The following is a 24,439-nucleotide window of genomic DNA, read 5'->3' as shown; positions in this document are numbered from 1 at the left end:
TGTTCAACAGCCAGGCGCCCAGAGGACCGTACTTTCTCTAATGCCTTCAATAATTAACTACTTGGGTTTCGATCCAAATCAGCTCTGGAAACATGAAAGGGACTATTTTAAGGCTTTGAGACTTACAGGTGCTGATCATTGCAAAGTGTTATTTAAAAAGAGGTGATGATATCTACTCCCGTCGTGCCCACCTCTTCCCCTCCCGCCGTCCTCTGATACGAATCCAGCAGTGGTCTGCCATGGTAATGGGTGAAATGCCAGAATGTAGCGGAGCTGGAAAACACGACGCCTATTGAGCAGGAAGGATGGCTACTGTGGCCCATATGGTAGCATTGCTGACACAGACGGGACAGTTGGGTCCTGGACAGGCGTGGTCACTGTACAGACCAATTGTGTGTCTACGATGCAGCCGATAGGGGTTTGATACCTGCTGGGGATTGTTCCATGAGCTGATGACATCATAGGTCACCTCATTCCCTGCTGTATGAGCCATTTCACCACACTGGCATTTCAGTGTGCTAACTGCCCAAATTCTTGGCAGATGAGGGTGAATAAACTGGAAAAAATCTGAAAAAAAGTAATATACAACATGCTTTTGTTAATTTAAATGGAGCCAAAATAAAATTAAATATAAATATTAGAGGAAAAACCTTCAAGTTGTTCAAGTTCAAAAGCTGAAATAAAACAAATTAAAGCTAAATATATCTATTTTAAAAATAATACATTTTTATAAAATAATAAATATGATAAAAGCATGTCACAAAATTGCTAAAAATTTAAATATAAACATAAAAACTAATTCAACATTAAAAAATAGCATTTAAATAATTCTAAAACAGTGACGTTTTTTTTTGTAAACAATGTTTATTTTCTAAACATTGTTTCTACTAGCCTGAACTTGATTTCATTTGCTTGAATAACCTCTATGAATTATGTCCATTTTTACCCACATATATAAAAGTATAAAAAAGAGGTTGGCACATGTGTTGTGTTTGTTTTTTTTAACAGGAATACAACTTTCAATGCAGCGAGAGTCAATGACTGCATAAGGGACCTCCTTACAGGACAAAATTCCTCTATAGATCAAAAAGAGGCCATGGATTTGCACTATTTTTTAGAGACATGGAAGGAGAAACGACTTGCTGTAGAAGGACTTTTTATGTCAGTGATTGGTCGTGCTTCATCTATAGTGGATTGGAATTTTATATCTATAGTATTTGATGAAGTGTGTGAAGTGTGTTTTTTGTGTGAATTTACAAGTTTAAGTGTTGATCCTACACTTAATGCAGAGAAAAACTGAAGTACAAAAACAAAGTAGCTGTGTAAAAATAGATGTTTTATGAATGCTTTTGTGTTTTTACCCTGTTTCTCTTCTCCTATAGACGGGAACTCTGGAGCTAACGGTTCAGCTGGACAGTAGAAGGAAAGGTATGGTAGATAACCGAACAGGCTCACTTGGCCCTCATCGCCACGTAGCCAGCGACTCCAATTTGCAGGCAGGTGGTGGTGGAGCTTACCAGCTTTCCTACGCCACCCTCCGTCAACCCCCACCCCCAGATGCCAACATGGCTGACTGGGCCAGCAAGCACCTGAACATGCACACCCAGGGCCTGTTCCGCCGCCGAGTTTCCATCGCCAACATGCTGTCCTGGAACCGCGGCTCCATCAAGAAGCCTATGCTGATGACCAACGACCGCACTGTACGCAAAGAAGCCTGCGAGATGTTTAAGCTCGTCCAGACGTACATGGGTGACCGGCCCTCACGGCTGGACCGGCGCCACGCAGCTCTCCTCATTGTCACCAAGTGCTGGGGCATGCAGGGCCTGAGGGATGAGCTCTATGTCCAACTCGTGAGGCAGACCACAGGCAACACAAGCCCACGCAGCCTAGCAGCAGGCTGGGAGCTCATGGCTGTGTGCCTTGCCTTCTTCGCTCCTTCACCCAAGTTCTGCTGCTACCTGGAAGGCTACATTCAGCGGCACATGGAGCCAGCCAATGACAAGAAAAGTGAGTTTGTCAATTCATTATTTAAAGAGGCATACATTAGGCTTATAGGGTGTGTTTTTTTTTCTCTTCCAAATCAGCAAAAAGCTGTTTAGACAGGACACATTCTTGTGCTCTGAAACAACTGAATGAAACTGAAGGCCTCTAAACATTTTTAAAATGTCGTCTTAAAAATGCAAAGAACACATCCTGTGTGAAAGACCTCAGGGGCCAGCCTCAGACAGATCCATTACAAACACACCAACTCGATTACAAAATGGATTGCTATGGTCTAATAATAGGATTTTTGTTCAAACAACATGTTGACCTGTAAAGCCACTTTTTGTATTGCTTTGGTTTTTTTATGTATTTAGTAGTAATTTATATAAAGGCATTTATTCATTTCACAAAAGATTTAAATGAATGCTGTTCTTCTGAACTTTCTATTCATCCTGAAAAAATGTACCATGGTTTCCTCAAAAATATTAAGCACAACTGTTTTCAACATTGATGATAATAAAAAAAATGTTTTTGAACATCAGATCAGCATATTAGAATTCTTTGACATCACAGAAATAAATTACATTTTAAAATATAGTAAAACAGAAACAGATATTTATTCCATAAGAGCATGTATACATGTAATTATTATTATTTTATTTTTACTATTTTAGTTATCAAATGACAACACCTTTTTATATTTGGATTATTTAATGGGTTGTTTTGCTTTTTGTGTTTTCATTGCAGTAACCCAGAACATATTGGACCAGCAGGATATTAAGAAGAAGAACTCAAAGTCAAGGAAGAAGAGAAAACAGAACTCAGAGGAAACAGAAGGTAAACATACATAGTTTATTTTTAAACTATGTATGATTCCATATCTGAGACACTTTGGAACATAAAAAAAAAAAAAAAGAGTAAACTGACCTTTAAAGTCATTTTGTTAAATTTGTTGAAATCAACCAGAGATTTACTGCACCAGAACCACTATGAAATACACTGAAGGAGAATCAGATGTTGGTATGCAGGCCTCTGTAGAGATATATTGAGTGCTTTTCATTGTCATGTGCTCTGCATCAATTATTTACCATGTCAATAAAACTATGTTAATTAGCCCTTTGGGCAGGATGCATCACCTGTGCTTATCAGTAAATGACAGTGCCCCCATATGGTGATTCTTTGACTTTGTGAATGTTACCACAATGAGTGGTCCTGATGATCTCATCAAATTTCTGCCTACACATAGCCATGGCATTGATCACAGTGAGGATCCCTTACACTGGGTCTCACTGCCTGCAAGCATGGCATAACAGTGACTCACAGCCGCTGCTGCAGACCTACTCATGAGCCGTCTCTAGTCACAAGCCCATTAGACCAGCCACTGGCCACTTGAAGGAGCAGGATATGGCTCATACGCCTGCCCTGGCCTCCATTGTTTTTGAGTCACTTAAGCCCCTTTCACACAGAGATTCTGGGAAATACACGGGTAATGTGTTCCGGCAATTGTTCCCGGATCGTTAGATTTTGGTTAATTCACACTGCCAGTGATTTTCCGGAATCTGTGCGTGCGTTCACACACAACCCGTAAAGATCCCGTAAAGACACGTGACATTTCATGTGACGTGTATAATGCGCCGCACACCATTTCACTAAACTGGCGAACGATTTCAGCTTCAGCGCGGATAGTGAGGAGCTCCGATCGCTGCTTCATTCCAGTTTACACATTTTTCGTTGTGTGAACTTTGAACTGCCTTCAAAACACCCGGTAAATGAGTCGCATGATAACGCGCGTCATCAGCCTTTACGGCATTGATCCGGCATTGTTCACACAGTGCTCGTCCCGGGACTGAACCCGGCAATGTTACTAGGTCCCCAACCCGGGATTGATTCCCGGGTTGACGTGGTTGCGTTCACACAGAAAGCACTCCGGCAATTTTCCGGGACCAACGTGCAGTGTGAAAGGGGCTTTAGTTGGATCTGATTGGCAGATGTCCAGATGAGTGGGTCGACTTCACAAATACTGCTGCAGCTGGGTGTGAGTCACTATGGGGGATTCTTGAGGTTGGATCTGGTCTTAATGTGCAGGGCTGGCTCAGCTGAGGAGTTTATTGGAATGTTAAGTTGGAAGCCCTGATGACGGAGCCATTGTAAAACAGGAATTTACACATCTCCCTGACATAGGGAGTCACCACAAAGAGCTGTGTGGTCTCATTTGTGGCCTCTGAATAGATTGTTGTTTCCTCTGGCTTTCCTTCACTTTATTGTTGCCTTTCATTTCAAATGAGTGCAAGCTGTTGTTTCAAAGTCAGACCACCAGCACGCAAAATATCAGAATCAGTCTGCATGTATGAATGCAGCGGAATCTGTATGTTTACCCTGTAAATGAACTATTTAGGTTCAGGAATCCGGGGGGGAAAAAAGAGATCAAGAGATGCAAATTTATGATGCAGTATCTCTCATTAGATGCAATTGCAGTCTGGTGTGCGGAAGGTGTGTCAACATGCATGTGTGTCACCTGTTTGCCATAAATCTGAAGAGGTGTCAAGTTTGAGGCACATTCCAGAGAAGATGCTTTTTATTGCCGCACCGATTTTTACCATCTGGCTCCTTTAGTTAAGATTCGCAAAGCCTGTATTAGAAATGCCCCCTATGGATTTTACTTTGGAGATATGAAGCTCTCTTGAACCCAGAGGAATCCTTGGAGAACAACTATGGTTTCTCTTAAATGCTAAGCATAGGCTGCTATAAATTCTGCATTGCTGGATGTACAATAAATCCCAGTGATTCTTCAAGAAAGAGTTTGTTTTACAATCTGACATCAAGTGATTTCTGGCAATATCATTTATTTTCAACTAGTGGAAAATGTTCTGCGATGTCTACTTTTAGAGTCATAATGTCCTTGGCTCTTACATAACAGAAGTAAAAGACAGCACATTGATGAAACGCAGCCTAGTAGAAAACCCTCTGTCTGTTTATTTCGTCTCCTCTTGTTCACATGTTGATCTAACGAGTCACTACTAACAGAATGTGCTGGCTGGATTTCATCCTCCACACTTTTCATTACTAAATCTTCATTTTTCATTCATTGTTAAAACATTGACTCATTTTGAAGTGCTTCACTCCCCGCTTGCTGCAGTCATCCCATGATCGTTGATTCCATGTCAACTATTATGGAGCAATTTAGCCATCTTCCAGACAAAGAAAAGTGACTCTGTTCTCAAAGCCTTTACCTTGTTAAACAGGTTTTGATGCATTAGATGTAAATCTGTCAGCGATTAGACTGTGCAGGCCCTGTGTCTAAGAATAGTAGTAATCACTCGTGTCTTTTTGCCTCCAGCTCTCCCCGTCAGCACATATGCCAAGTACTGCTACCGGAAGCTCCAGAAAGTGGCGGTCACTGGAGGGAAAAAGGTGAGTTTTGATCAAATACACTGAAGGAGAATCAGGTGTTTAAGAGAGAGAAAAATAAGTAGTGTTTTCTGTGTTTCCCATAAAGGGTCTCCGTAAGCCCAGTTTGGAGGAGGTAGACCACAGTCGGCGTGCCATCATGACCCCTTCGCTGTTTGGCAGCTCTCTAGAGGAAGTGATGGAGCGGCAGAGTGAACTCTTCCCAGACAGGAAGTTGCCATGGGTGCAAGTGCAGCTGTCTCAGTATGTACTGGCTCTGGGCGGAGCGCAGACTGAAGGCATATTCAGGTAAGATCTGCTCAAATTCCTGCTAATTAGGCAGAATAGAAGAGCAGACTGTGTTTTACTATACGAGTGTGTTGACAGGTACATAATTTAAAGTTGCAAAGCTACTCATTTTAACTACATTTTTCATAATATGACTTTAGAACAGGTGTTTTCTAATAGAGTAGCTTTTCCAGTCACAAGATAGATTTTGTAGCCTGTTTACAAGGAGCAGTGTGACTTGAAAAAACACTAAACTGGATTCTTAATGTTTTTGAAAGAAGATTTATATTCACCAAGGCTGCATTTATGTGATCATAAATACAGAACAGTATATGTTCTATCAGATGAATTAATTTAAAAAAGAGCAATTCTAATATGTTGATATGCTGCTCAAGAAACATTTCTTGTCATTTTTGAAAATGTTTGAAAGCTGTTTAATATTTTTGTGTAAACCATGCACTATTTTTCTTTGTAATGGTAGTATGTATAAATCAGGTTCTGGTTTTATTCAAAATTGGGACCAAAAATGTCTGCTTTTTAATATCTTGGGAATATTCTCTCCAAACTCTGTAAGACATGGGGCATACAGTGTTTCTTAACTCACTATCACTTGTGCATACATGACTATGGTGTGCTGTCTCCCTCTGGTGGTCCTCGAGTGTAACGTTACAGTCTCCTCCTCCTTCAGGGTTCCTGGTGACATTGATGAAGTTAATGCACTGAAGCTTCAGGTGGACCAGTGGAGAATTCCTGAAAATCTGTCAGACCCCAATGTTCCTGGTGAGTAACTATTCTCATGCATTTACAACAATATTACATAGCCAAAGAAAATATGTACTTACATTTCATTACCATAGCAAAAATATTTAAACATTTATACCATTGTTTTTCCTCAGCCTCTCTGATGAAGCTGTGGTACCGTGAGCTGGAGGAGCCTCTCATCCCCATGAGTTTCTACAAGCAGTGTGTCAGTAACTATGATGATCCTGTGGCAGCCATCAGCGTGGTGCAGTCGCTGCCTGAGCTCAACCGACTGGTGCTGTGCTACTTCATCAACTTCCTGCAGGTATTCACAACTCAACAAACACACACACAATATGCAGCAAATGCACAAAGATGTCTTTCGGCTTATCGCACTGCTCTGACGCAATTCCCATGCCTTCCTCAGGTTTTTGCTCAGCCTGCAAACGTTGCAGTCACTAAAATGGACGTGAACAACCTTGCTATGGTAATGGCTCCTAATTGCCTTCGGTGCCAATCGGACGACCCCCGTGTCATATTTGAGAACACCCGCAAAGAGATGTCTTTCTTGCGAATGCTCATTGTACATTTGGACACAAGCTTCATAGAGGGCATTGTTTAAAGTTCTTCTTACTACTTATTAGCAAAACAGGAATCAGTGATACACAGCCAACCTGCTTACAAACACAGTCACAAATGACAAAAACTAAAAACCTAGGACAAAATTACAATTTTAAGGATGATTGTGTTTTTTTTTTTTTTTTTCATTTTGAGTAGAAAACTCAAAACTGTTTCACTGTTACTTTTATTAGTTAAGTGTGTTCTGTACACTTTATTGATATAAAGATTGAAATTCAGTTCTTTGCATGCTCAAGAAAAGCATGAAAAAATTAAAATCTTCAGTTCCAATGGTCTTGAATTGTTAATGGTTTTCATGTTAATGTACATTGCAAGGGTCAAAGTTAAAAATAGCTTGCATGGATGCATTGCTTTGTGAGCACTCAAATACTGTTTGCTTGTTTTGTATAGTAAGTCATAGTGTGAGAGGCATTAAGAAACCACTTTTTTTGTTCTCTGACAGTATCTTTGTGTATTTAAAATAAAGAGATAATCTGTTATGTCATGTACAGGACAAATGTATAAGTGTTCCTAGTTTGATCTGAACTTTTTAACTATAGAAAAGAGAAAAATAGGTTTTGTTAGATAGGGTGTGAGATTTTCGTACACTATTTTAAGTACAGTATTTTATTTTATTTGATGTTTTGTTTTGTTAAAACTGTTATTATTCCCTGATAATCAGGAATGTCATTTATGCAAAATTGTCCAGAGTCTTGAAATGGTACATTGTTTGCTCCCATTGGAAGTCCACAGCCTCATTACATGGAATTACATGCCATTATATGATGCCTGTGAAATTGCATTTGAAGAATTCAAATGTCAAATCTTGGAAAAGAGTAAATCAAATTCATGACTTATCTAAAAAGACAGGTACCCTTTGTTTGTGTAATGTTCTTTTTATGTAAATAAAGCTTGTAAATAGTGCTGCTTATTTTACTGGCGTTACATATAAATGGAACAGAGTGGTGGTGAGTTGTTGGAAAATCGATTTAAAAAATATAAACACTTTTGTATTTAGTATTCTGTGCTATCGGCTGATTGTGTATGAGCAAAATATTCAATACACCTTTTGGATTGTGTATGTATTTTGTGTGAAATGGATGTTGAGGAATCTAATAAAGTTTCATAAAGATGTTACATTTTATTTGTATTTATTCATTGTATTTAGTTGTAAGAAAATATTGTAGAATTACTCTTTAAGCTCTATATGTTTTACCTACATTGTTACATTATGTATATACACTACTGTTCAAAGGTTTAGGGTCCATAAGGTTTTTGAATGTTTTTGAAAGAAGCCTCTTATGCACACTAAAGCTGCATTTATTTGACCAAAAATACAGTAAAAACAGTAATATTGTGAAATATTATTACAATTTAAAATAACTATTTTCTATTTTAATATAATTTTTTTTTTTAAATCCTGTGATGGCAAAGCTGAATTTTCAACATCATTATTACTCCAGTGTCAGATGATCCTTCAGAAATCATTCTAATATTGTGATTTGCTGCTCAAGAAACATTGTGCATCTCAACCCGTGGAAACTGTAATACGTTTTTTAAGGATTCTCAGATGAATAGAAAAGAACAGCCTTTATTTGAATTATAAATCTTAAAAACATTTAAAAATATCTTTATTGCCAATTTTTCAATTTAACGCATCCTTGCTGATTAAAATTATTAATTTCTTCCAAAAAAAAGAAAAAAGAATCGTACTGACTTCTCACTTTTTTAAAGGTAGTGTAATGCAATGTACCTCACAATGAAGCTACTAGGCGTCTTTATATAGACTCGGTCCTGACGCATGCGCGGTGGCGGTATTGTTCATACCGGTAGTCTGTGTGGAACACATTGGAAAATAGTAAGTGCGTGCATCTCGCGCCCAACGTGGTTACAATAAAAGAACCTTTAATATATGCACGACGCGCCTTTATAGTTAAAGAGACGGATATCATAACAGGTAACTGATGTTTTTAGCATTTTATAATACTGTTTTCTCAATAGCAAGACTTTGGACGAGTACGGAATGTTTAAAGATGCTGTTTTAGAAAATTTAATGTGCAATTACAGATTTTAGGTAATGAGATCAAATAAATGTCGCAACTTGTGCGTCAGTAGATGCATGTTGTGATTTACAGCTTGTATTTGTGGGAGTGGCGATGTATTCGCCCATTACTATCCATTTCATTATTTTCTTGGAGGATGTGGAGCAGTCAGGAAGTTAATGTCTGCTTGTGTTTTCAGTAAGATGAATATTGATCAAATAATCTTAAATGATGTCCTCTGTCCGCTTTTGGCTGTAGACAGGCAGAAATCTGTGATCTGGAAGTAACAAATAGTATTGGAATACCTGGCATCTCTATTGTTTCCATTGTCATTGTCAGGCATTTGGGGGCCCCTTATAAAATCACAGTTACATGACTACTCATGCAAGAGTAAATAACGCAATTAAATACATTTATAGTGTTTTGTCATTTATAATATGATGATTTATATAATTTTGCAACAATAATTTAAATAGTCATTTTCATAGAGCCAGTCTTAACATTTTTGGAATGTTTTTCAATACAGAAGGAATGTTGAATTTCAACTTAAACATTAAAGTTACGTAGAAATAAGAGGCTTAGCTGAGTAGGCTATTGATAATTAAGTTAAGTCTGTTGTTCTCAGTGTGTTTAGTGGCATGATGCCATGACCTGGATTCTTTGCACCTACACTGTAAGTTAAATGCTGTAGATCAGTGATGTTAACTGGGAGAAATTTTGCTGCCGCTTTGGCAGTCCAAAAAACAAACAAACAAAAAAAAACAGAAATTGTTTCTGATTAAAAATTATTTTAAATATTAGTCAAATTAAATATTGTGATCGTTATAATTACTGCTTATTGTTTTTCAACTGAATCATTAAAATTAAATTATTATTATTCAATTAATCATTTTAACTATTTTAATAAAAATTCTGGTAATGTAGACTTAAATCTTTGGGTTTACTGTGAATATCGAGCTGTATTTGACAGCTCCATTTAAAAGATACTTTATTAACCCTCATCAGTAACTTAGATGTTATATTTTCCTTTTTTCATCTCATAATGAGTGTTTATTTATCCACTGTTTATAAATAGTTTGTCTGTGATTTACTGAATAGATTTATTGTGTGGATAATATAGTGAAAAGTTTTTTAAAAATAGCTGAAAATGAACTCTCGCTCGGGCCATCCAAGATAAAGGTGAGTTTTTCTTCATCAGAATCAGCATTACATCACTTGCTCACTAATGGATCCTCTGAGGTGAATGGGTGCCGTCAGAATGAGAGTCCAAACAGCTGAGAAAAACATTAGGATAATCCAAACAAATCCAGTCCATCAATTCAAGTCTGTCTGTCTGTGAGGAACAACTACATCAAGTCATTTTTTATCTTCAAACCATTGCTTCCAGTTGAAATACATGTCCTCTATACATAAACTTGCTTTCTCCACTGAGATAGTTTGATGAAGCAACAAATTCTACATCTTGGAAGGACAACAGAAAGATTTTTTTTTTACTGGTCAAATACTTGGTAAATTTGTTCCAGAACACTGCGATAATGTCAGAAACCAGTGACCTTGATGTGTAACAATCAATACTTGATTGTTTTCCCTCAAAACTGTTGCTGTGATGCAGTTCAGTAGTTAATGTTATTAGTAATTAGTTGTTACCAATATGTTTAAAAAAAAATTAATGAATGTATAAGGTAAATTATTATAATGTAATTTTACTACATTTTTTGAGAATTCTCTTTCTCTCATGTTAGCTCTCAATGGTCTACTTGTATAAACAGTAATGGCACTGACCTAATGTAATATAATAAATGTGATTCTTTCATATTACTTAGTTGCAGACATTATGAGCAAAACTCCTCCTAACAGACGAGGAATTAAGTTTGAGGTGGGCGCTGCTCTTGAAGCACGGGACAGTCTGAAGAACTGGCAAGTGCCATTCTTTTAAAAACACTTTTTGTTTCTTAGCCTTTCTCTCACTCTGTTTTATAGCAAGATCTCTCGGTGTGGTTTCACTCCCAGGTATGTTGCCAACATTGAGAAGATTGACTATGAGAACGAGAAGATCTTAATCCACTATCGCCAGTGGAGCCATCGCTACGATGAGTGGTTTGACTGGGCCAGTCCGTACCTGAGGCCCGTGGAGAGGGTTCAGCTCAGGAGAGAGGGACGGCAGGAAGACAGCTTTATCCCTGTGAGTCTCAGACTATGCTCTTTAAAAATCCCAGTATATGAAAGCTAATCTAGGATCAGCCTCATGTGTAAGTCTGTTTATTGAGATGTGAAAGTGATGCTGCATCAGTCCTGTTGTCATTTCAGCTGATTATTACTGTGAATCACACAAGCAGATCCTAAATGTTATTTTACAGATACTAGTTCAGCTGGTAATCAACCATTGCTCAATCATCTGTTATCTATTTTAATATATCTTAAAATCTAACTTTTCAGTGTCGCACGATTTTTTAGAAATCATATGCTGATAAACATTTTTTGTTAATTGTTAATGCTGAAAACGGCTGCTTAATATTTTTTATGGAAACTAGCCTATGTATATATTTTTTCATGATTCTTTGATGGATTAAAATAGAAATATTTAGTAAAATTTTAAATGTCTTTACTGTCACTTTTGATCAATTTAATGCATCATTGCAGAGAAAAAGTATAAATTTGTGTCAAAAACAAATCTTTGTTTATATTAGTTATCTGGTACAATCAACATGCAGGAAAAAACATGGACAAAAAACAAAACAGGAAACAGTATCATAGGATCCCTACAGACCATCATGACTGAATCAAGGTCAATAAATCTCTTAAAAATCAGATAATCTGACCCTAAATTCTCATTGGCTGAGCCACATTTAAAGCCATTAAAAAGAAATTCAGTTAATTCTGTTTTCATTCATACTTTTTTTGAAGGGATTTCATGTGAATGACAAAGTTCTTGCCAGTTGGTCCGATTGTCGATTTTATCCTGCAAAAGTCTTGGCTGTCAATAAAGATGGTAAGTAGTTGGCATATTCATTGCATTAAACAAGTGTGTTACATGAACAGATTCTTATCCAAATTTAAATGTAGGGATTCATATTTGATTTAATTTATCCTGCAGCATCCTACACTGTTAAGTTCTATGATGGTGTCATCCAAACAGTCAAAGGAATCCATGTGAAGCCCTTCACCAAAGAGGTTTATTTTGCATTTGTATCCCATTGCACCTCTATTTCAGTGCTCATTTTGGCCTTCTCTACCTTTACTCATTCTCTCCTTCTCACCAAATAGAGAAGAAAGAAACTAACTGCTAAAAATGAAGAGAAGCCCATTGTAAAAAAGACAGAAAAGGACAAGAAAATGCTGGAAGTGAATGAAGTCAGTGGCGATAAACAAGCAGCAGGGCAAACTGACCGTGTACCTGAGGAAGAGGCGAATGAGATCTCAGATTTGGGTGGAGAAGTTGAGCAGAAGAAAAGCAATGGGAATGGGACATGCCTTGAATTGGAAGATTTAAGCATAAAGGAGGAATATGAGGAGAGGTGCTTGGAGCGAATAGGGCAGCACAATTACAGTAAGTCATCTATGAAGAAGGTCTCAGGGCCTGAGGAGAAAGAAGAAGAAGCCGTAGTGAACGTGGAGGACTCTGTGGTGTTTGACACGGGTATGAACGTTATTGAGGGGATGGTAAAGAGAAAAAATGAGACCGAGGAAGCAGAAGTTCACGTGGAACAAAAAGAGGAGGAAATCAAGGGAAAGTGTGTTCCTCATGACAAAAAGTCACGGAGGCAGCGCATAAGAAGTATGTACAAAGTTGAACTTAGATTTTACTTTTTATTCTTTTCTTTTTTTTTGACAGTAGGCAGTAGTTATTTGTAGGTTGATTTTCCTGGAAAATAAATACTGCAGTTCAGCTGGGCTTTCAAAAGTTGTTTGTTTGAGAATCCTGATCAATAATGTGAACCTGGGGGTGGGGCTATTGGATTGTCTGCTTAGTGGCAGGGCGTGTGTTTGGGAAACCAGTCAGAAAACCATCATTAATAACTCCATATGTCTGGCTGCATGAATAATCCAAATAAAATTGAAATTGCGATATGGCTTAGTGCAATTATCAAATCACAAAGGGTGTGATATACTTGCAATGCATGTGGCATGTGTTTCAGAGTGAAGGGCAGCACTGTGTTCTTTTACACACGAGCAGGTCATGATTCAGTGTTTTCCAGGTCTCAGTGTGCCGTAAATGCTGCTCCACACACACTGATCTCTGCATGTGCTCTGAGATTGAATAGCATATAGCATGCATTTGTGCATGCTATATGCTATCCATCTTCCCAAACATGTAATTAGAAGCTTTAAAGGCCCTTTGCTGTAACCATGTCCTATACAATTGTTTTGATAAAAGGAAACAAGATACATTTCTAGTTTCAGCATTACTTATTTTTCAGACATTCCGCTTTAAATACAATAAGTATCAGCTGTATACAAAGAGACCAACATTTGGTTTTCAAGAACTGAAAATGGTTAATAATCAACAATCTGAAAATATAACCTCATTGAGATCCCCATATCTCCGGGATGGAGCGATCTAGGGCCTTGGATTCTTTGAAAAAGAATATTTATGGCACTCAGAAATGTATGTTCAATGCATTTGTTTTGACAGAAGGAAACAAGATACCTAAACTCTAGTTTCAACATTATTTGTTCTTCAGACATTCTTCTTTAGAATAAAGGAAGTATTATATATATGCAAAGTGACTCACATTTGGTTTTTTACCATTGAAAATGTGTACAATTTAACGATTTACTCTTGGAGCCATATTGAGATCCCAATATCTCTGCAACCAAAGCATATAGGGCCTTAAAAATTAAAATGCCAAAAGAAAAGTTTGCTAAGACCCAGTATTTAAAACGGCATTAAGAAATCTTTAATGCTTTGTGAGTTATAGGCATGCAAACCTTGGAGAAAAAGTGCTGTTTCCTAATTTCTGAATGGTCACCATTGGCACATATTGCAACAAAGATTGCTAAAGTCAACAGATTCTTACCAATACACCTATCAATCTCTGTTTCACGAGTTCACACTTACATATATTTAGCACGAGTTACGTAATGCGTATTTGGCGAGTATGGTAATACGTAGTTGGCATGCTGTCCTGGGGAAGGGCTCTGAGCTCGGGAATGGCCCGAACCCAGAGTATCCCCCCCATAGTATGGTGAGAACTTAGTGATATTGGTGGAGAAGGGGTCGTGGAGGGATGCTGATAGACCGTCAAATGAGTGGAGGTATGTCAGCTGTATTTATATCCGTGAGTAGATTGACTTGATTGCGTGCCACTTGTGTTTAATTAGGCTAAGTATCTGACGTGCTCCTCCCGAACTTTGTTAATAAAACATCATTTAAAAATAACATTATGATGCTGCCATCTTTCTGAAGTCATTTTTACCCCCCTGTAATTTGGCTCTGAATCTCAGATGAAAATGGCCATTTTGATGTTTTGATGTTTATCTTTCTTCAGAAAAAAATATTAGCAAAATCAAAAATTTGAGCCGGAGAAGTTTCTGAAATTTGGTTGATTTGACACAGAATGACCCTATAGTAAAATATTATATATTGTATTATGTAATAAATTATATTTTATTTAAAAATAAAATGATTTGATTTGATGTAAAAAAAAAAATTGAATGTTCAAAATAACTAACTTTTAAACTTGACATTGGGTTGAGTGTTTATCATGATAGCTGTAAAATTTTGTTTTAATTGTATTTTTTCTAGGGAAGAGGAGACTTTCAATGGCACGGAGGAGCTCCAAAAAAAGCAAGACTGATTCAGGTTTGATTATGTGATAAAAATATCTTTACTGGTGCCATAATATTAGATTTCCTCATTATTTATCTCTTTCCTCCAGAAAAAAGTTTCCATAATGATCAAGGAATGACCAATCAAGGAAAAGGATCAGACCCCTTACATCTAACGCAATCATCCAATGAGACAGCAGTACCTAAGGCTCAATGCCAATCAGAAACCTTTAAGCCTACAGGTGAGATCTCATCTGTACAAAACATATATTCTCAAATAACACCTGGTTCATTATGATCAATGTTTTTTTTTTCATTGTAGCTGTCAGAAAACAAGCTTTCCACAACCCCAACCGATTCAGCAGAGAGCCATGTGAGTAATGATCTGTACTAATCAAATTCACAGATTCATGATTCATCACAATGATCTTGAATTATTGACAGTGAATGTACCATATAATTATCTCAGTATACAGAGTCATCAGAAACCAGCCTCCACCGGTGCTCTCTATCAACTTGGACCATAATCCATATAAATGCAGCGCTCCTGGTTGTACCAAGTCTTTCCGCAAAGCAAAACTCCTGCACTATCATATGAAGTACTACCATGGAGATGATCGTCTGATTGAACCGGACCAGACCAGGGCAATGGATAAACACACCACGTTTAATAATCAGGGTAGCCCTAAGAAGAGATGCATTACATCGCATGAGTTTGCGCAGATGACAGTGAAGAGACGCTCTCTAGTGCCCACTGTTGTCTGTACACAGAGTTACCAACGGTGGCCTTCACTGAAGAACAAGACCAGAGACAATCAGCTAAACAGCAACAACAGATACTTCAACAACAAGGAAAGAGACAAGAGGTTTATGGAAATGGGTATGGCTGGTGGCTAGAATTTAAATAGTATTTCACCGAAAACATGTGGGGTTTATAGTGTTATTCCTTGCTTTTTCTTTGCTACATGACATGAGCTAACTAAGCTTGGGTTTTTATTCCTTTGTAGAAGGTGTGAAGGAACATGACAGGCTAAAAGAAAAACAGACTAGAGACTTCCTGCGAATAAAGTTGAAGGAAAATAAAAAGATGAGAAAAAGCACATCAGGTAAAGAAAATCAGCATGTATTTACCCACAATGCAATGCGGTATTGAAGCGTTGTTTTCTGAGAGATGATGAATCTTTATTTCTTTCTATCAGATTTTTTTCCCCTCGTAACTCAAGTCATTTTTTGCCGTATGTTTCCAGATGAGGATAGCATTTCTGACTGGTCCTCTGACAGCTGTGGATGGAGTGAAGATGAAATGGGGGCAGATTTGAAAGTCATTGCCTCACCTCTCAGCTGTAGCTCTGTTGCCTCCACTACAGGAAGTCAGGAAACTGTCCGCTGTGTGTGTGAAGTGGAAGAGGAAAATGACTTCATGTTACAGGTGATCATTAATTTGGCCTGTACAATACCATTCAAAAGTTAGAGGTCAGTATTGTTTTTTTAAAGATAGGAATAATTTTATTCAGCAAGGATGCATTAAATTGGTCTTTTTAAAAGTAAAAAAAAATACTAGGAATTCTATTCTATAATAAATAGATATTGATAATAACAGGAAATGTTTCTTGAACCCCACGTCAGCATATCAGAATGATTTCTGAAGGATCATGTGACACTGAAGACTGGAGTAATGATGCTGAAAATTCAGCTTTGCCATCACAAGAATAAATTACATTTTTAAAATATATTAAAAAAGAAAACTAAAAATTTTTTTTTACAATATTGATGGTTGTACAAGAGACTTTGGAAAAACACTGAAAAATGTTTCCCACCCAAAAGTTTGGAACAGTAATGTAAATACAGTAGATTTAGCTGTACATTTTTCACTCTTAATTAACAACCATCATGTTTGCTGCTTTTTCTCTTGCACCCCAGTGTGAAGAGTGTCTGTACTGGCAGCATGGAACCTGTATGGGCCTCCTGGAAGAGAATGTTCCAGAACGATACGCTTGCTTCATATGCCGGGATTCTCCAGGTTTGGAAGTGATGCATGTTTTAGAGTTCATTTCTGAATGTAACGCTAATGTAGAACCCAGGTTGAGTAGCACTTTGAGTGTCAATTCCTGTTTTCATGCTGGGAAAACTACATCATTTTCAGTTTAATTTCAGCTTACTGGTATATTTGTTTGTGTGTATCCAGGGCAGATCAGAGGTCAGAGACAGAGCCTGAGGTACTGCTATGACAGGGACTGGCTTAGCACCGGCCATATGTATGGCCTCTCTTTCCTGGAGAACTACTCCCATCAGAACGGCAAGAAGATTGCAGCCACTCATCAGCTGTTAGGGGACGTTCAGCATGTGGTGGAAGTCCTCAATGGCCTGCAACTCAAAATCAGCGTGCTACAGTGAGTGATCCTGTTTTATCTCTGTTTGAACCCATAAGGCAAATGTTATTTGAAAGGCCTCACGAAAAGGGTGTAATACCATTTTACTGCAGGAGCCAAAGTCACCCAGACCTTAAGTTGTGGCGGCAGCCATGGAAGTTGATTGAGAAATCCAGGATTAGAAGCATGGCTCTTCCAGACACAAAAACAGTTTCTGCATCAGCATCCTTAGAAGCCATTCAGCATAAAGAGCCCTTGACTTCATCCTTCCAGGACTACATCAGCAGTGAGCATTGCTACCAAAAGCCACAAACACTATACCAGATATTGGAGCCTAGGCTGGTGCTGAAGACACGGGTGGAGTCAGTGCTGGAAGACAGATTGCACAACACCGAGACAGTGTTGAAGAATGAACAACACTATAATGGAGAGATCCAACCAGCACTACTGAAGACATCTAGTACTCAGCTCTTGAACCACAACAAGGTAAGGGTCACATCAAATGAGGTTAATATGACGTTATTATCACTGACCAATACTGTGAAATATAATTATCAAGGTCAAATCCAAAGGAATAGTATATCTAAAAAAAAACATTTTGAATAGAAATATGCCATTTTTGTGTAATGAAGTGGATGTGGATATGTGTTGTTGCACAATAAAAGTATCATAAAAATTTAAAATCTAGAGTTTTGTGTGATGACCAGATGGGAATTTAAAAATCTACATCCATTAAAATATGGCTTATTTAGACAAAGCAGGTTTGATATCAAAATTAGATTTTATTTGATTTACAGCTAGTGTACTTTAAAATGTGTCTGTTCAAAAGTTTGGGGTAAAGATTTTTTAAAGATATTAATATTTTTATTCAGCAATGACACGTTAAAATGATCAAAAGTAACAGTGGAGACAGTAAGGATGTATTAAATTGATCAAAAGTGACAGTACAGACATTTATAATGTCTTCAATTAAACAGTTCTTTAACTATCGTTGATCAAAGAATCCTAAAAAAATAAAAAGGATTATGGTTCCACCATAGTAAGCAGCAAAATTGTTTGAACATTGATAATGATAAGAAATGTTTCTTGAGCACCAAATTGGTATGTTAGAATGATTTCTGAAGGATCGTGTGACACTGAAGACTGGAGTAATAGCTGGTGAAAATTCAGTTTTGCTATTACAGGAATAAAATCCCTTTTAAAACATATGTTATTTATTTTAAATTGTAGTAATTGCACAATATTACTGTCTTTACAGTATTTTGATTAAATAAATGCAGCCTTGGTGAGCATAACACTTAAAAAAATTCTTACAAGCAAAAATCTTACCAACCCCAAACTTTTGAACGGTAGTGTAGACTGACTGTTTTATGTTGTTGTGACTGGTGAATGTTACTTTACTGCACATAGGATGCAGGAGAGAAGTGTGAGGTGGGTGCTGATGGAGGCGGGGTTAAGGGCGGAGCTCAGCAGCAGCAGTGGAGGATCAACCTGCTGGAGCATATCGAGACCGTACAAGAGGAGGTTACTCACAGGATGGACTTCATCGAAAGGGAGCTTGATGGTGTGCCCAAAAGAGGGTTTCTATTTTTCATGTGGTGATTTGTATTATGGGAATGTTTCATGTATACTATAACTATATATTGATTCCTAAACACTGTTCCTTTTTCAGTGCTTGAAAACTGGCTGGACTGCACGGATGAGCTGGAGCCTCCAGAGCCGCTGGACCGTCTCCCAGAACTCAAGCACAGCATCAAACAGCTGCTGAATGAAATGGGAAAGGTGCAGCAGATCGCTCGGATTTGTGCCACATGAGGGCGCCAGGGCATATTTCAGTACCATCACAGGATTACCTCAGCTTGATACATTCCTTAACCAGGCCACGAACCAAAGAGCCTAAAGAATAAACTGTGAACATGTGAAACTGAACATGCTGTTTGTTATTACAGAGTCTGTGATTCGGGCTGTGGATGTGGAATTAAGACTGAATTTTACAAAACTTCATCACCTCACTTATCCTTTTCACAACAAAGGTAATCTACTTGTCATCCTTTGTTTCACCAAAAGGAAACATTCAACAAAATACGTTGCTAAAATGTTTATAAGACATGTCTTTTCCATTTAACAATGCACAGCATGCACCAATTTCTAATATTTTTACACTAAATTTAATACACGCAGATACCAGAAAACATATTTTTTCTTTCCAGAGATTTTTGGTTATTGAGAGTTATGTTTAAGCTAAAAGCCTACTTGAAGAGTCAAAAATGGATCCATCCTGTGCTCTTTAAAAGGCTGGTAATCCTTAAAGGGGACATCAGATGCTCATTTTCCCAGGGTCTTTATGAAATGTCTGTAACATACTTTGGTTAAAATTCCTCAATGGTCATGTAAAACAACACCCTTTTTACCTTGTCCGAAACAGCTCTGTTGACACCAACCCGTTTCGGTGTATGTCTCATCAAATGATAGCAAGCTACTGTTCACCCTGCCACTCTCTTCTGTTTGAATCGCTACCTCAGGCTCTGTATATGGCTCGGAGGTGGTCTTATACAAATAGCTAGTTATCTATGTAGAAACTGGCTGCAAATTGAAACGGCTCATTGGTTGACAGTATCAGACTCAAACTGGCTAGGTGCTTTCTTTTCAACTTTTCTGAACTGGCAGATATGCCAGGAACCTAACTAACTAAATGCAAAAAAAGTGAAAATGCCATCTGATTTTAAGAGGTTGGGTTTGAAGTAAAATTCACAATGAAACAGTTGTTTGTGCTCCACATTGTATTTAAAGGATCTAATTTTTTAGAAGGTTTTTTGAACATTGCATATTTATTGCTGAACAACTGTGAATATAATTACTGTAATCATCAGTAGTCTGCTATTCCTTTAACCTTCATGCAGCAAATGTGATCAATGTCAACACTTCCTTATGGATTAGCCATAAAATCTTAGATTTTTAACAAGACTGAACCACATGTCTGTTTTGTCTAAAAGCAAAAAACGATCTGAATGCATTTCAGTATTGGAGTACTAATTATTCAATGAAATATTAAATATATGCATATTGGTCATTATCTTGAATAGCATTTAATGAATATATTAAAATTCTGTCATTATGTACACAACTTAATGTCTTTCCAAAACGGTATGACTGGAAAACAGTATTCCCCCTTTATATTGCATTATGATGGAGATTGGCTTGTTACAATAAAAGCACGTTGTATACAGTATGTGTAGCCTATACTTGGTCTGCTGTGTGATTTTATTTAGTATCAGAATGAGCTTTATTGCCAAGTATATTTACACACACACACACACACACACACACACACACACACAAGATATTTGAAAAAAGAAAGAAATTAAAAAATATATAAACGTGACTGGATATCATAGATAACCTCACGATGGCGATAAATCGCGTATGACGGGGTCTTCCAAACGCGGCGAGTGTAATGTGGGTAGCCCACAAGACCCCGCCCACCGAGTGACGGAGAAACACTCAACACTGCTGGAGGAGCCTGCGAGCAGAGAAACGTGCGGACGACGAGCCTCCGTTCACTTCAACATCTCTGGAGGATTTTCTTAAGTCAGATTCAAATATTGTACCTCAAGACTGACTGGTGAGTTAAATGCCTAATTTTAGAACTAAACTAGTAACGTTACTATTTGTTGTAGGAATATGAAAAAAAAACGATGGGAATTATGTGACATAATTTGTAGTGATAGTATTGGTTATCTTCTCTACGGCGAACAATGTAATAACATTTAAAATGGCTCCATGTTTCTAAACTGCCAGGAGCCACAATAACGTCGATTTCCTTCCAACACAACAGCCGCTGAATAAGACAGAAAAGGGGGGAAAAAACGCACATTTTGATTTAATATAGATCGATTTGTTTCCCTTATCTCACACATCCTATACTGAGGATGTTGGATCTTGTCGCCAAAAATAGAAACTTAGTAAGTTACATCATTAGATGCGATGGTTTTTAATTCAGCGCATTTTTAGTCCATTCGTCGCTGCAGATGTTTCATAGTTTTCATAGATGGTTCTTCTCATGTAGATAAAGAGGGCCAGCTGCATCCTACAGTCTCTTCAATATGATTGGTCTTTGTCTACAAAATATATAGTAACGTTAGTTAAAATGAAAGAACGTGTTGCTGTTGTAGTGTATCTGAATTTATGCTTTTCCTAAATTATTTACGTCGGTCTACCTTTGATTTGTGATAGCATCCTGTTTCTTCATTTGAACCCTTATGTATAAATTAGCGCCTATATATCAAAGACGTACTGTAAAGTGACTTATTTTTGGGGTAACAGCTAGTTTCGTTCGGACATGACACAACTTCCGGCGTGACAAATGACATTGTCCTCGGTCACCTGTTCATGGGAAGGTCGCAGTGCTGAGGGTGAACTCCATGTGCTCGCAGGTGTGCGGTTTAGACCGTGTGCACTACACACTGTTGACACAACACACGGACAACACTAACCTGTTGTTATCATGAACACAGGGCTCCAAAGAAACCCCTCATAGTCTTTTCACTGAAATCTGTTTGTCTACATACATTGACACTGTTTGTTATTATACAGTCAAAGCTTTAACAGATCTTTTCGAGGTCAGCCTGTTTATTTCAATAGAAATCCAATGAATCTTCCTCGTATCACCCTGATACACAAACAGGCATTTCACATGGGAAATTTTATATTTTGTTAGATGTAATTAATGACGGGACACTGCTCGTAAACATCCGTGGAAAGCTAGTTAACCCAGTTTACTTGTTTTTTGTTGCCTATGGAAAGTTAACGACTGAGTTATGGCCTTTCTTTTTCATTACCACCCCCAAATAATCCCACAGGAAATGTACTTCGTCAGTCAGAATGCTTCTTATTCTGATTTCAAGACTTTAAAAGTGAACGCATTAGCTCCTTTTATTTTAAATACACTTTAAAGTCTCTCTGTTTTCAATTCCCTTATTTTTTAAAAATGTTCAATTGGTGTGTTTGCTATTGTTTGAAACGTTAAGTTAACATTTTAACTTCTCTATAGAGAAGTATATTTTTATATGTAAAGCTAGAGAGAGAGTTGGTGTGTTCCTATGAGTGGGTAGATGGATGTCGGAATCCTGGGGCTCCTGGGAGCAGAAAGCTTTAATTAAGCTATGCTTCGGTTCTGTTGAGTGTGCTCACAATCGCAATAACCCTGCTTATCAGGATTGTAGACTAGAACGAGGGCAAATGAGTACAGCCCATAGTGCTATCATGCAGAGATAAGGCAGAGATCTTCTTTTTTGAAGAATCTTTATGTAGCACTTTGCCATACAAGTCTCATCCGACTTTAGAAGTCTTGGTATATAGTGCATGAGACTACTGTTGTTGCCCTTTAATGGTCTCGTTTGTCCTTTTTGGGGTTGTGATCACTAAAAACTATTGATGAGCTGAAAAGAGGTTTTTAATTTTAAGAAAATGTAACATTGCGAGTGAAATATCTCTTAAACACACTAAGCAGTAATGTCCCTCTGCTGTCCTCGGCATCTGCTGTAAAGCACCTGGTACAGGTGGAGCAATATCACAAGTGTCAGGCTGTTGGTTGTGTGATGTGGACAGATTGCAAGTTGCTCCTCCAGACTTTCTTTCATTACGTGTGCAAGACCAAAGGGACAGTCTGTAGTCCTTAATGAGCTATTTGAATGGAGATTTTGATACCACGTTAATGCTTTAATGCACTTTTTTTGTAATATGAGTTTATCTAATATGCAAGATATTTTGTTAAATACATTTGGTTCGTGGAAATGCCCTTTTTAGTAAAAAATCGGAATATTATTGGAATATATCATGATGCAGAATACTATTTCCGTATACCATGGTATTTACACTACCGTTCAGAAGTTTAAGAATAAAGTGTAAGATTGTTTGTAATAAATTAATACTTTTATACAGCAACGATGCATTAAATTGATAAAAAGTGATGCACTTGCTTTTTTTTTTCATTTTCAGATGTGCATGTTGTTAATCAGCTCAAACCCATCTAATATCTGACCTACCAAAGCAAATCATCCCTGTGCTGGATCTCAGAGCTCTCTTAATTAATTTCACAAGTTCGATTTTGTCTTATTAGCATTAAAGGTCATTCGTTGTGGCCTGTCGCACGGGCCGTGTGGGTTTCATGTGGTTGTCCTGGACCGTGGCCAGCCCACTAAAACCTGTGTATTTGGTTTTGTGCCATATCTCCTACTGTTTCCTCCTCCCATTTTCACCTTGACAGCTGTGCTTCTGCCTGATGGCTCAATATCTGACCGGCCTGCTGAGATGTCTCAGTCAATTCCATCAAAATGATCATCAGATTTCACACCGACCTAGCACTTTTTCAGATCACAATAGAGGCTCTTATTTTATTTGCTCAGTGTGTCTTCATGCGGTTCTTGAATTTTAATCCCGAGCAATAGTTTGCACTGGATCCCTAAGGAGTCAGGCCTCTTAAAAGCAAAACGTATAACAATCCTTTTGTAAGCACAAAAGTACTAGTTCTGCTTTTACAAAAAATTTTTTACATGAGCTGGAATGTGAAAGTTTAGTGTCTTATTAGCTTTTTGCAATAAAATCCCTATTGTGTTATTAACAATATAAGCAGTACTACCACTCAAAAGTTTAGGGTCAGTAAGATTTATTTATTAGCATATTAAAGTGGATATGCATTTTTAAAATTATTTTATAATGTTACCTGTGGTGTGTTTATAATCTTAGTATGTTTTTTTTCATCGTCATAATTTAGAAATAAATGGTGATTTACTATATACCATGAATTTAGCACTCTGTTTGTCTGCTGTGAGACGTCAATATAAACACCCACTGCTATGATTGGCTTTGCATATGAAATGAGCATTACTTGTGTAACACCCTCTAAAACATTCACTTCGTTTTTACTGTAACAGCTGCCAAGATTATATATGTATGTGTATATGTATGTGTATATATATGTATATGTGTGTGTGTATATATATATATATATATATATATATATATATATATTATTGTAAAGCGATTCCTGCAGTCTCCCAGAATACTTTTATCATAGCTATCGCAGTGGAAGCATGCTAACAGGAACAGGGTGAAGTTGATCATTTAGTCACTGGCTTGATTCAGTAATGCATAAGCAGTAAACCACTTTACGACAAAAAATGTGTGTACACGAGCCCCTATATATTACACCAATCACAGGTCATGATGCTCATGAAATGCAGT

The 24,439-nt window shown here is 37.5% G+C and overlaps 3 protein-coding genes across 8 annotated transcripts in view; all 3 read left to right on the top strand.

Annotated features, from left to right (window-relative positions):
- The window catches only part of LOC306856791 (rho GTPase-activating protein 39-like), a 33,526-nt gene extending 25,367 nt beyond the window's left edge, over positions 1-8,159 (top strand). Inside the window, exons 4-10 of the mRNA XM_079396264.1 lie at positions 1,383-2,007; positions 2,731-2,820; positions 5,321-5,394; positions 5,480-5,679; positions 6,347-6,438; positions 6,555-6,724; positions 6,827-8,159. Of these exons, the coding sequence (XP_079252390.1) occupies positions 1,383-2,007; positions 2,731-2,820; positions 5,321-5,394; positions 5,480-5,679; positions 6,347-6,438; positions 6,555-6,724; positions 6,827-7,021 (1,446 nt within the window). The 3' untranslated portion in view covers positions 7,022-8,159. The remainder of the gene's footprint in view (positions 1-1,382; positions 2,008-2,730; positions 2,821-5,320; positions 5,395-5,479; positions 5,680-6,346; positions 6,439-6,554; positions 6,725-6,826) is intronic.
- Positions 8,160-8,818: 659 nt separating this feature from the next.
- On the top strand, positions 8,819-20,438 carry LOC306856842 (PHD finger protein 20-like). The gene is made up of 17 exons (XM_079396331.1): positions 8,819-8,974; positions 10,883-10,976; positions 11,070-11,241; positions 11,964-12,048; positions 12,154-12,230; positions 12,324-12,834; positions 14,806-14,862; positions 14,939-15,070; positions 15,151-15,201; positions 15,298-15,708; positions 15,836-15,934; positions 16,076-16,257; positions 16,749-16,848; positions 17,014-17,218; positions 17,311-17,683; positions 18,608-18,761; positions 18,870-20,438. The coding sequence occupies exons 2-17, from the start codon at positions 10,894-10,896 to the stop codon at positions 19,010-19,012; spliced, it is 2,835 nt and encodes a 944-aa protein (XP_079252457.1). The 5' UTR covers positions 8,819-8,974; positions 10,883-10,893; the 3' UTR covers positions 19,013-20,438.
- A 231-nt stretch (positions 20,439-20,669) lies between these two features.
- Positions 20,670-24,439, top strand: part of ndrg3a (ndrg family member 3a) — a 35,354-nt gene continuing 31,584 nt past the window's right edge. For 2 of the 6 annotated variants that reach the window (XM_079396375.1, XM_079396379.1), the window contains exon 1: positions 20,682-20,819. The gene's annotated coding sequence lies outside the window, so the exon portion shown is untranslated. Of the gene's footprint in view, positions 20,820-24,439 lie in introns of all 6 variants that reach the window. The other 4 variants (XM_079396376.1, XM_079396378.1, XM_079396377.1 and 1 more) reach the window with 4 other exon arrangements.

The sequence above is a fragment of the Barbus barbus genome (assembly GCF_936440315.1).
Source record: "Barbus barbus genome assembly, chromosome: 37".
In the NCBI taxonomy this organism is placed as follows: domain Eukaryota; kingdom Metazoa; phylum Chordata; class Actinopteri; order Cypriniformes; family Cyprinidae; genus Barbus; species Barbus barbus.
This window is presented reverse-complemented; position numbering and strand designations above follow the sequence as displayed.